The sequence below is a fragment of the Heptranchias perlo genome, chromosome 17, assembly GCF_035084215.1.
Source record: "Heptranchias perlo isolate sHepPer1 chromosome 17, sHepPer1.hap1, whole genome shotgun sequence".
Lineage (NCBI taxonomy): Eukaryota > Metazoa > Chordata > Chondrichthyes > Hexanchiformes > Hexanchidae > Heptranchias > Heptranchias perlo.
In genome coordinates this window covers 12,159,694-12,172,739 of record NC_090341.1, presented here as the reverse complement: position 1 = coordinate 12,172,739, position 13,046 = coordinate 12,159,694, and the positions used below count along the sequence as shown (strand labels likewise).

General features: G+C 45.0%; 1 protein-coding gene across 1 annotated transcript in view; it reads left to right on the top strand.

Moving 5' to 3' along the window:
- Nucleotides 1-13,046, top strand: part of gnai2a (guanine nucleotide binding protein (G protein), alpha inhibiting activity polypeptide 2a) — a 214,096-nt gene that overhangs the window by 95,612 nt on the left and 105,438 nt on the right. Inside the window, exons 2-3 of the mRNA XM_067998498.1 lie at nucleotides 3,625-3,667; nucleotides 12,074-12,215. Coding sequence (XP_067854599.1) covers nucleotides 3,625-3,667; nucleotides 12,074-12,215 — 185 coding nt within the window. The remainder of the gene's footprint in view (nucleotides 1-3,624; nucleotides 3,668-12,073; nucleotides 12,216-13,046) is intronic.

Sequence of the window (13,046 nt, the reverse complement as noted above, 5' to 3'; positions counted from 1 at the left end):
AGTGGTCTGTAATTGCACAATGTCTGGGATTGTGACGGAGATGATTTATACTTCAGTACTTTGTCATTTGCTGAGATGGATAACCATATTATTTTAATGCAGCATTGCCTTCCTTTGAACCAATATCGACATTTGTCTGCCACTACACTAGCTATATTACAGTATTTTCCACATACTGTGCCTACTGTAAAGATGTCAGCATATGTTAACATGAAAAAAATGATTAAAGTAAAACACCAGGAACGCAACCCGTAAAGCATATTATCAAAAGCTTATCTGCCACCTCTATTGAGTGTAAAATAAGCACCCTTGTTCTAAAATCCAAATCAATATATTCCATTCTAATAAGTAATCCCTTAACCAAATGTTGAAGTGGCTACTTTTGAGGGTAATCAGCCAGTGATTTAATTAGTAATTTCATCACGAGGGAAGATCAAACATCCAGAATCTTCATCCAGTTAAGTCCGAGACAACCCAGACACTTTGATCAACAGCATTCACTTTGGAGCCAATTGCTGATGCTCACATAGTAACTCGATGAGGCCAGCATCCTGAAACTTGTCTCCATGGAGCAGGGAAAGGGATGAAGGAACTGTGCTGCAGGAGATTTTTAACTTTATGTATGGTGACAGTATTGCATATCCACAGTACTTCCTCCCCTGCATTTCTTCTACTATTTAGAAAAGAGAGGCAATATATTTTTCTACTAAAAATAACAAGTGTAATTGTGAAGTGAAGGGTATATCGAGGTGAATCTGGGGGAAGAAAATGAATATTTGACCAAATATTGATGTGATTTGCAATCAGATTAAAATGTTGATGCCTATAAGTTGGCCTGTAGAATACAAATCCAAGAAAATGATACTGACCCTCAATTAGTCATCGAGGGAACTGTGCGTGGAGCTTGTGTCCAGTTGTGGTCACCATGAAGACCTGATGATGGTGGAAATGATCCAGAGAAGGCCATCAAGGATGATTCCAAATTTTAGGTCTTTTATGCAATGTCGAGGCTTAAGAACTAAGTCTATTCTCATTGGTGAAAGTAAAATTATGATCCAGGTTTTATTGCTGGTGTTGATCAGCCTGCCAGTGTGGATTTGGTAAGACTGTTATGAATGGTGAGTCATGAAAATTGGATGCAAAATTTTTATTGTACATTTATTAGAGGAAACAGGATGTGTTTTGGGACCAAGTATTTGACAATTCCTGTCTTTGTTTTGGTTCTGGCGGTTGCCCAGTTGGGGCAGAGACTAATGCTATAAATAAAACATTTACATCAAATATGGTGCTTTAAAAAAAAACGAGGGCGAACCGATGAGAATTGACCATAAAATGTTTGGGCATCAGTGAACCAACTTCCTGAGTTTATTTGAGCTTCCAATTTTGCTTATTGACAGTTACATTTCGTTCAGGGATTGCAAACTGCATTAATCCCAAAGTTGAGATTTGTGGATTTTCTTTTGTGGGAAGGAATCCAGCGGAGCAACTAATGAGTCTGACAAGTACAAAATACTACATAACCCTTCAGTTTGCATGCTGTATTTCATCAAAGCATAACAGGTACAGGGTTTTTTCCCCCTCTCTTGAAAACTTCCTCAAACAAACCTCGCTTCCCTCCCCACTTTCCCCATGACATTGAAGCAGAAAGCACAGTAATATTATCAATAGCTTTCTGATTTGCCATTCTCTAACCAGTGTAGGTTAGGGAAAGTGAGGAGTACATCAGGCACTCACCTGTGTTTAGAGGGCTTAACTGTTTAAAAAGATCAGTTACCAAACTTGGATGATTTTCCAAGTAGGGGTCCCCCGTATCACCTTCCACCCCACCAGCCTCCACATTGATGCATCATCCTGCACCATTTCCACCACCTCCAGTGCGATGCCACCACCAAACACACATTTCTCTCCCCTCCCCTTTCAGCATTCTGAAGGGACCACTCTCTCCATGACACCCTGGTCCATTCTTCCATCACCTCCAACACCTGCTCTCCTCCCTATGGCGCCTTCCTGTGCAAGCACAGGAGATGCAACACCTGCCCCTTCACCATCTCCCTTTCCACCGTCCAGGGCCCCAAACACTCCTTCCAGGTGAAACAGCGGTTTACTTGTACTACTTTCAATTTAATATAGTGTATTCGCTGCTCAATGCGGTCTCCTCTACATTGGGGAGACCAAATGCAGATTGGGTGATCGCTTTGTTGAACACCTCCGCTCTGTCTGCAAGCCTGACCTTGATTTGCTGGTCGCTTGCAATTTTAGTTCCCCCTCCCCCTCCCACTCTGACCTCTCTGTCCTCGGCCTCTTCCTCGAGCTTCATTGGAACAGTGTAACAGCACCTCATCTTTCGATTAGGCACTTGACAACCTTCCGGACTCAACATTGATTACAATAACTTCAGTTCATAACCACTGCTCCCATTTTTTTTCAGACAGCGGGTGCTGGTAATGGTTCTGCTGTTGCCATTCACAGCTACTCTAGACCAATCTTTTGTTTCTCAACTTGTCCCATTACCACCCTCCTTGCCTTGCACCATCATCCCTTTTGTCATTTAATCGCTCTTGCCCTCTACCCCATCACAGACCTTCCCTTTTGTTCTTTCCGCCCCTCCCACCCCCCTCCCTTTCCCTGACACTGTACATGCTTAAAAACTTTAACTCTTCAACATCTTCCAGTTCTGACGAAAGGTCTTCGAACTGATACATTAACTCTGTATCTTTCTCCACAGATGCTGCCTCACTTGCTGAGCTTTTCCAGCATTTTCTGTTTTTATTTATGATTTCTAGCTTCTGCGGTAATTTGCATTTGGTTGGATAATTTTCTATTTTCCAACTTGGGTGCTTTCCATTTAAACTTTGCGTTCATTAGTGAAACGTCTTGCCTTTGATTTTTTTTTCTCTACCAGTGTGTGAGGTAACGTTTGCAACATGTATTGTGGTGAGACCACTTTACCTCATGGTGTCTCTGGTTATATTGATACTCGTTTGAGCTGTGGGCGATGAACATTGCGTGTGTCTTTTTAAAAAAAATAGCAATTAATCTAGTAGTGGCTTCAGTTCCTGACTAATACAAAGCTGTGTTACTCCATTGGGTAGGGAAATGTTAATTTACTGCACAATTTCATTTAATCAGAAATTTCATTATTCCACTTATCTTTTCCTTAGCAACATTTTTATTGAATTCCAGTAAGGGATAAAAAGCTTTTAAAATCACGAGCAAAATGAACAAAAGAAAAATGTCAGGGAATGGAATTGAACAAAACTCCTCCTTACCCATAAGATTTTCCCATGATATCCCAATTACCAAAGCTCTCAATTTTTTTTCTAATTTAAGAAAATAAAAAGCCCTGTGTGAATATGGAAAATCATCTCTCTCCCCTCCCCCCCTCTGCCCCAACATTGGAATCTGATCTATATTAGCAGAATCAGATCTCCATCAGCACTTGTGTGTTGAGTGGGGAGGCGTCTAAATTACCTCCGTGCAATTCATCATTTCCTAAGTGTACTCCAATCAATACAAACCGAAGCTACTGCAAAATATTAACTACTGTAGTCTCTGAGGTTATGTTGTGATATTTCATTATTAAATTGAAGTTCTTGCAAGCAATCTATTATTTTATCTTCACAGGTGCTGGAGAATCGGGGAAAAGCACGATTGTGAAACAGATGAAGTAAGTATTATATTTAATGTTTTGAAGAATGCACAATGGCTGTCCATGAACACTCCAAGGTGCTCCCCTTGTGGTGGCCCAGTCCGAGGTGCCCGCCTCTTCCCCCCCCCCCCCCACCCCGATTCAATTCCCACACCAGAGCGTTAAAGTGACAATCACACTAAAGTGTGTTCTTCTTGGAATAGGGGTGGGGGGAGAGGCGGCGAGGGGACTTAAAGTTTGTTTTTGGAAGATTAGAGGCAACCTAATGTTGTTATAGTGTGTTGTGCCTGAACGAAGAGTACTTGATGTTGACAATGAATGTTAATAGTCGAAACATTGTACATTCCCAAACATTGAGATCCCTCACTTGGATCGAACAACTTGCATTTATATTGAGCTCCACAAGTAGAAAACGATTTCTCAAAGGAAGCTTAAGGTGCAGTTTTTTTTTAAAAAGGATTTTTTAAGCAGCTTTGAAATGCTGGGAAGGGTGAGGTGGAAAGTTGGAGAGGACAAAGGCATAGTGGCAGAAGGAATGGCCACCAGTGATACACCAAGGAAGATCAGCGAGACTGGTGTCAAAGGAGCGGAGGCACGTTTGGGGATACATGGCTGGGAGAGACTAAAACTGCTTAATTTGCCTTAAACCCAACTGGAGGATCAGCCCCCACTGAACCAACATAATTCTTCCCATTTCTCACCAGCCAACATTGTGACTTAAGTACTGAAGTGCTCAAGCTGTGTTCTCATAATTTATGATTGTTCAAAGATTGTAACGCACTCTAAGGCGGTAGATGCCCAATATATGCCATGTATTCAAGCTATCCAACCTAGACACACCCTATTCACATAATTTCCGTGCACCTTGATATGCTACTGCATATTTAGCACGTAAATGGAATACTATATTCTATTTAGTAAACATGCTAAATCAATAACCCAAGATATATACTCAAAAGCCCTTGTGTGATTTACTCGGTTTTGCAAATAAGATAGTGGCCGGTCTTTTGATCAAAACTGTCCTTTTATCTGTATTTCTCGGATTCAACCACGGAAATGATTCCCGTGACCTCCCCTGCAAGCTTACCCCCACTGCTCATTGATTTCCAAGACTGTTGGAGAAGATGGGTGCTAAGCGTTTGGCTTTGTGCTGGACGCTCAGGAATGCAGCAAAGGTGGCACTGATTGGGATGCCAACTCCTGCTTGATAAATTGGGATTTTTTTTTTAGAAACATAGAAAATAGGAGCAAGAGTAGGCCATTCAGCCCTTCGGGCCTGCTCCGCCATTCAAATTGATCATGGCTGATCGTCTAACTCAGTACCCTGTTCCCACTTTTTCCTCATATCCCTTGATCCTTTTAGCACTAAGAAATATATCTATCTCCTCCTTGAATACATCGAATGACTTGGCCTCCACTGCCTTCTGTGGTAGAGAATTCCACAGGTTCACCATTCTGAGTGAAGAAATTTCTCCTCATCTCGGTTCTAAATGGCATACCCCGCATCCTGAGACTGTGACCCTTGGTTCTGGACTCCCCAGCCATCGGGAACATCCTCCCTGCATCTAGTCTGTCTAGTCCTGTTGGAATTTTATATGTTTCGATTAGATCACCTCTCATTCTTCTGAACTCTAGTGAACATAGGCCTAGTCGACCCAATCTCTCCTCATACGTCAGTCCTGCCATCCCAGGAATTAGTCTGGTAAACCTTCGTTGCACTCCCTCCATGGCAAGGACATCCTTCCTCAGATAAGGAGACCAAAACTGCACACAATACTACAGGTGTGGTCTCACCAAGGCCCTGTATAACTGCAGTAAGACATCCCTGTTCCTGTACTCACATCCTCTTGCAATGAAGGCCAACATACCATTCGCCTTCCTAACAGCTTACTGCACCTGAATGCTCGCTTTCAGCGACTGGTGTACAAGGACACCTAGGTCTCGTTGCACCTCCCCTTTTCCCAATGTATCACCATTCAGATAATCTGCCTTTCTGTTTTTACAACCAAAGTGGATAACCTTACATTTTTCCACGTTATACTGCATCTGCCATGTTCTTGCCCACTCACCCAACTTGTCTAAATCACATTGAAGCCTCTTTGCATCCTCCTCACAGCTCACATTCCACCCCAGCTTTGTGTCATCTGCAAACTTGGAATTGTTACATTTAGTTCCCTCATCCAAATCATTGATATATATTGTGAATAGCTGGGGCCCAAGCACTGATCTCTGCGGTACCCCACTAGTCATTGCCTGCCACCCAGAAAAAGACCCGTTTATTCCTACTCTCTGTTTCCTGTCTGTCAACCAATTCTCAATCCATGCCAGTATATTCCCCCCCAATCCCATGTGCTTTAATTTTGCACACTAACCTTTTGTGTGGGACCTTATCAAAAGCCTTCTGAAAATCCAAGTACACCACATCCACTGGTTCTCCCCAATCTATTCTACTAGTTACATCCTCAAAAAACTCCAGTAGATTTGTTAAGCATGATTTCCCTTTCATAAACCCATGCTGACTTTGTCCAATCCCGTTTAGGCCCTCCAAGTGTTCTACATAAGAACATAAGAAATAGGAGCAGGAGTAGGCCAATCGGCCCCTCGAGCCTGCTCCGCCATTCAATAAGATCATGGCTGATCTGATCCTAACCTCAAATCTAAATTCATGTCCAATTTCCTGCCCGCTCCCCGTAACCCCTAATTCCCTTTACTTCTAGGAAACTGTCTATTTCTGTTTTAAATTTATTTAATGATGTAGCTTCCTGGGGCAGCAAATTCCACAGACCTACTACCCTCAGTGAAGAAGTTTCTCCTCATCTCAGTTTTGAAAGAGCAGCCCCTTATTCTAAGATTATGCCCCCTAGTTCTAGTTTCACCCATCCTTGGGAACATCCTTACCGCATCCACCCGATCAAGCCCCTTCACAATCTTATATGTTTCAATAAGATCGCCTCTCATTCTTCTGAACTCCAATGAGTAGAGTCCCAATCTACTCAACCTCTCCTCATACATGTCCGGCCCCTCATCCCCGTTCTGTTATCACATATTTTATAATAGACTCTAGCATTTTCCCCACTACTGATGTTAGGCTAACTGGTCTGTAATTCCCTGATTTTTTTTTTTCTCTCTCCTTTTTTAAATAGTGGGGATACATTTGCCACCCTCCAATCTGTAGGAACTGTTCCAGAGTCTATAGAATTTTGGAAGATGATCACCAATGCATCCACTATTTCCAGGGCCACTTCCTTCAGTACTCTGGGATGTTGATTATCAGGCCCTGGAGATTTGTCAGCCTTTAGCCCCATTAATTTCCCCAGCACTTTTTTTTTAATTAATACTGGTTTCCTTCAGTTCCTCCCTCTCACTAGACCCTTGTTTCCCTAACATTTCTGGAAGGTTGTTTGTGTCCTCCTTTGTGAAGACAGAACCAAAGTATGTGTTTAATTGTTCTGCCATTTCTTTGCTCCCCATTATAATTTTCCCCATTTCTGACTGTAAGGGACCTACATTTGTCTTCACTAATCTTTTTCTCTTGACATATTTATAGAAGCTTTTACAGTCAGTTTTTATGTTCCCTGCTAGTTTACTCTCGTACTCTCTTTTTCCCTTCTTAATCAATCTTTGTCCTCCTTTGCTGAATTCTGAACTGCTCCCAATCCTCAGGCTTGCCACTTTTTCTGGCAATTTTATGTGTCTCCTCTTTGGATCTAATACTATCACTAATTTCTTTTGTAAGCCACTGTTGAGCCACCTTTCCTGTTTTATTTTTGCACCAGACCGGAATGAATAATTGTTGTAATCCCTGCACACTTTCTTTAGATATTAGCCATTGCCTATCCACCATCATCCCTTTTAGTAAAGTTCCCCAATCTATCGTAGCCAACTCGTACCTCTTTTTTTTTCCAAAAAATATACTTTATTCATAAAATTTGCAGCAGTACATACAAAACAGTTGTCATATCACTTTCCAAACGTACACAATACAGATTATACAATTTGCAGGTTACGTTAAGTGCAGTACAATGAACACATTGGACATCATTGCAGTTCATGACACTCTAGGGTGTCTCATTGCATCATACTCAACACAGATTATTGCTTACAGATTCATTTCTGGTCCATTTCAGATTCATTACAGGTACATTACAGCAATTTGAATTTTACATTCTGCCCGAGGGGGTTTTTCCCTGATTGCAGCCCCTCGGTTTACAATGGCGGGAAGGCTCTAAACGGTTGCCTTTCCCCACAGGGCCTTTGCGGCGGCTGCACCCATCCTCAGTGCATCCCTCAGCACGTAGTCCTGGACCTTGGAATGTCCTTGAGGACAGCTCCTTGTGCTGGAAGACCAGCAAGTTTCGGGCAGACCAAAGGGCGTCTTTCACCGAGTTGATGGTCTTCCAGCAGCAGCTGATGTCCGTCTCAGTGTGCGTCCCCGGGAACAGCCCGTAGAGCACAGAAACCTGTGTTACGGAACTGCTCGGGACGAACCTGGACAGATACCACTGCATCTCTCTCCAGACCTTCTTTGCAAAGGCACATTCCATAAGGAGATGGGTGACGGTCTCGACTCCACCGCAGCCTCCTCTGGGACAGCGCGTGGTGGCGCTGAGAGCCCGGGAGTGCATGAAGGATCTGACGGGAAGGGCCCTTCTCACCACCAGCCAAGCTAGGTCTTGGTGCTTGTTTGAGAGCTCTGGCGATGAGGCGTTCTGCCAAATGACATTGACAGTCTGCTCGGGGAACCAACCGACAGGATCCACCATCTCCTTTTCCCGCAGGGTCTCGGACGTTACGTGCGGACCACTTGCTGATCGCCTTGTGGTCAAAGGTGTTTTCCTGCACAAACCTTTCCACGAAGGACAGGTGGGGCGGAACGGTCCAACTGGACGGAGCGTTCCGTGGCAGCGTGGCCAGGGCCATCCTTCTCAACACCGGGGACAGGTAGAACCTCAGCACGTAGTGACACTTTGTGTTTGCGTACTGAGGGTCTATGCACAGCTTGATGCAGCCGCACACAAAGGTGGCCATCAGGATGAGGGCCACGTTGGGCACGCCTTTCCCCCCTTTCTCTGGAGATTTGTACATCGTGACCCTGCGGACACGGTCCATTTTTGATCTCCAGACAAAGTGGAAGATGGCTCGGGTGACTGTCGCGGCGCAGGAGCGAGGTATGGGCCAGACCTGCGCCACGTACAGCAACACCGAGAGCACCTCGCACCTGATGACCAGGTTCTTACCCACGATCGAGAGGGATCGTTGATGCCACAGTCCCAGTTTCTGCTTAACCTTGGAGATACGCTCCTCCCAGTTTTTGGTGCACGCCCCGGCCCCCCCGAACCAGATCCCCAGCACCTTCAGGTAATCCGACCTGACGGTGAAGGGGACAAAGGATCGGTCGGTCCAGTTCCCAAAGAACATGGCCTCGCTCTTGCTACGATTTACCCTGGCCCCCGAGGCCAGTTCGAACTGGTCGCAGATGCTCATCAATCTGCGGACCGACAGCTGATCCGAGCAAAAGACGGCGACGTCATCCATGTACAGGGAGGCCTTGACCTGAGTGCCTCCGCTGCCTGGGATCGTCACCCCTCTTATGCCCGCATCCCTCCTGATGGACTCGGCGAAGGGTTCGATGCAACACACGAACAAGACGGAGGAGAGAGGACAGCCCTGCCTGACTCCAGATTTGATCGGAAAGCTTTCTGATTCCCACCCGTTGATTGAAACTGCGCTACTGATGTTTGTGTAGAGCAGTTGGATCCAATTGCGGATTCCCTCCCCAAACCCCATTTTGGAGAGCACGTCCATCATGTACGTGTGGGATATTCTGTCAAAGGCCTTCTCCTGGTCCAGGCTGATCAGGCAGGTGTTCACCCCCCTGTCCTGTACGTAGGCAATCGTATCCCTGAGTAGCGCCAGGCTATCAGAGATCTTCCTGCAGGGTACGGCGCAGGTCTGATCGGGGTGGATCACCACCTCCAGGGCTGACTTGACCCGATTGGCGATGACCTTGGACAGAATTTTGTAGTCCACGTTAAGTAGTGAGATGGGTCGCCAATTTTTGATTTCTTCCCTCTCCCCCTTCCGTTTGTAGATGAGGGTGATGATACTTTCGTAATTTCCTTTATCGATTCAGGACCCTAGTTTCGGATTCAACTACTTCACTCTCCATCTTAATGAGGAATTCTATCATGTTATGGTTGCTCTTCCCTAAGGGTCCCCGCACAACAAGATTGTTAATTAATCCTTTCTCATTGCACAATACCCAGTCTAGGATCGCCTGTCCTCGAGTTGGTTCCTCAATGTATTGGTCCAGAAAACCATCAGGTACACACTCCAGGAATTCTTCCCCCACAGTATTATTGCTAATTCGGTTTGACCAATCTATATGTAGATTAAATTCACCCATGATTATAATTGTACCCTTCTTGCATGCATCTCTAATTTCCTGTTTAATGCCCTGCTCTGCATCTCCACTACTGTTTGGGGGCCTATAGACAACCCCCATCAACGTTTTCTGCCCCTTGGTGTTTTTTAGCTCCACCCATACAGATTCCACATTGTGATTTTCCGAGCCAATATTCTTCCTCACTATTGCATTGATTTCCGCCTTTACTAACAACGCTACCCCACCTCCTTTCCCTTTTTTTGCCTGTCCTTCCTAAGTATTGAATACCCCTGGATGTTCAGGTCCCACCTTTGATCACCCTGCAGCCATGTCTCTGTAATCGCAACTATATCACAAGCGTTAATATCTGTTTGCACTGTTAATTCATCTAGCTTATTGCGAATGCTCCGCACGTTAAGACACAATGCCTTTAGACTTGTCTTTTTAAGATTGCTAGTCATCTTAGTTTTATTTTGCACTATGGCTCTATTTGTTTTTCGCCCTTGTTTTCTCTGCCGTCCACTGTTGCTTCTTCCTTTTCTGTCTTTTGTTTCTATCCTTGTTTCCCCCTCCTCCGACTCCCTGCTCAGGTTCCCATCCCCCTGCCATTCTAGTTTAAACCTTCCCCAACAGCACTAGCAAACACCCCCGTGAGGACATCAGTCCTGGTCCTGCTCGGGTGAAACCCGTCCCGCTTGTACAGGTTCCACCTTTCCCAGAACCAGTCCCAATGTCCCAGGAATCTAAATCCCTCCCTCCTACACCATCCCTGCAGCCACGCATTCATCTGGTCTATTCTCCTGTTCCTACACTCACTAGCACGTGGCACTGGTAGTAATCCTGAGATCATTACCTTTGAGGTCCTGCTTTTTAATTTATCTCCTAACTCCTTAAATTCACCTTACAGGACCTCATTCCTTTTTTTAACCTATGTCATTGGTACCGATATGGACCACGACGACTGGCTTGTTCACCCTCCCCCTCCAGAATGCCCTGCAGCCGCTCCGTGACATCCTTGACCCTAGCATCAGGGAGGCAACATACCATCCTGGAGTCACATTTGTGGCTGCAGAAACACCTATCTATTCCCCTTACAATTGAATCCCCTATCAATATAGCCCTGCCACTCTTATTCCTCCCCTCCTATGCAGCAGAGCCACCCGTGGTGCCATGAACTTGGCTCTTGCTGATTTCCCCTAATGAGCCATTTCCCCAACAGTATCCAAAGCGGTATATCTGTTTGAGAGGGTGATGGCCCCAGGGGACTCCTGCTCTACCTGCCTAGTCCTTTTACTCTGCCTGGCGGTCACTCATTTCCTTTCTGCGTGCGTAATCTTTACCTGCGGTGTGACCACCTCACTGAACGTGCTATCCACGATAATATCAGCATCGCGGTTGCTCCGCAGTGAATCCACCGGCAGCTCCAGCTCTGAAATACAGTTAGCCAGTAGCTGTAGCTGCAGCTGGACACACTTCCTGCACATGGTCGTCAGGGACACCGATCGTGTCCATGACTTCCCACATAGTGCAGGAGGAGCATATCACGGGTGTGAGCTCTGCTGCCATGACTTGCCTCAGCTTTACACTGCATTCACCTCTCGGACTCTCTTCCCCCTCTCGGGGCTCTGCTTTTGCACTGCGCTCGCCTCTCGGGGCTCTAAATTACATAATCATTGTATTTCCTGGATGAATGTTCAAAGGATACTCATCAAAGGGCTCTTATTCTGCATTATTTCTATGAAACCACCTAGGTGAACAGTAATATTAGTGCTAACTTTTTATAAATAAATGATTTAATTTTTGAATTGTGGATCCAGCCATGTCACTGTGTCCATATTTTTTGGTTTGAATTGACCAGGTGTAATATGCCTCTTGCGATGGATGGCAATTGCGTCCGAGTCAAAGACTGAATGAGAAATAGGTTTGCAGGTGGAATGAGACACATGGTTTCCTGAACATCACTTTCTCCCCGGCTCTGTGGTGTGACACAAGTGATGGAGGAACATGAGTTTGAAGGATTTATTTTTTGAATTCTGTAGGATTATCCACGAAGATGGGTACTCAGAAGAAGAATGCAGACAGTACAAAGCTGTGGTGTACAGCAACACCATCCAGTCCATCATGGCCATCATCAAAGCTATGGGAAACCTGAAGATAGACTTCGGAGAGTCCGGCAGAGCAGTAAGTCAAATCAATAGCCTACCTTGCGAGAAGTTTTTTGTAAACAACACCAAATTTATGTTAGATGCGCAGTAATGACAATGCACAACTAGAATGCATTTTCTGTGCGTGTCATTGACTGTTGAGATATTGGAATACTCTCAAAACTGCTAAACTGTGAAATGTCAACATGGTTAAACCTATTACCTTTCTCCCCCCTTCCCCCTTTCTCCCCCCCTTCCCCCCTTCCCCCTTCCCCCCTTCCCCCCCCTTCCCCCCCCTTCCCCCTTTCTCCCCCCTTCCCCCTTTCTCCCCCCTTCCCCCTTTCTCCCCCCTTCCCCCTTTCTGTCTTTTTTTTCCTTTGAGTCAAATGCAAAAATATTTTAAACTCTGGACATGGGAAACAAGCCCTTTAGCTTATCAGCTTGAGAATCGGCAGCAATCATTGTTCTGGAACATTCAAGCATGAAAGGGTTGATGAAAGAGTACTGTAAGATTCAAAATATAAGTTGCACATCCATTATAGGTATGTAAAATCCTTCATGGAGGTATAGCTTTTGCACTGTGCTTTACTGTAGCGGTCACACTCTAGGTGTCTTCTATGCATGTTATTGGCTAACTATGAACAGTGCTTAATGGGGTTTTTTCCCTGCTGCTTAAAATGAAATCTGATGTGGACACTCAGTTCAGTGTGTTGTTGTGGACTAGAATAGCGATGCACTAGTTTTTGGAGAGGTGTGCTATATACCAGCCTCCTGGTTTACTGTCTACCCAGTGTTGTTCTCCATCAGACGTTGGGCAGAAGCAGAGTGCTCATATTTGGCAGCAAGAACCACAGAAATATGGGTACTT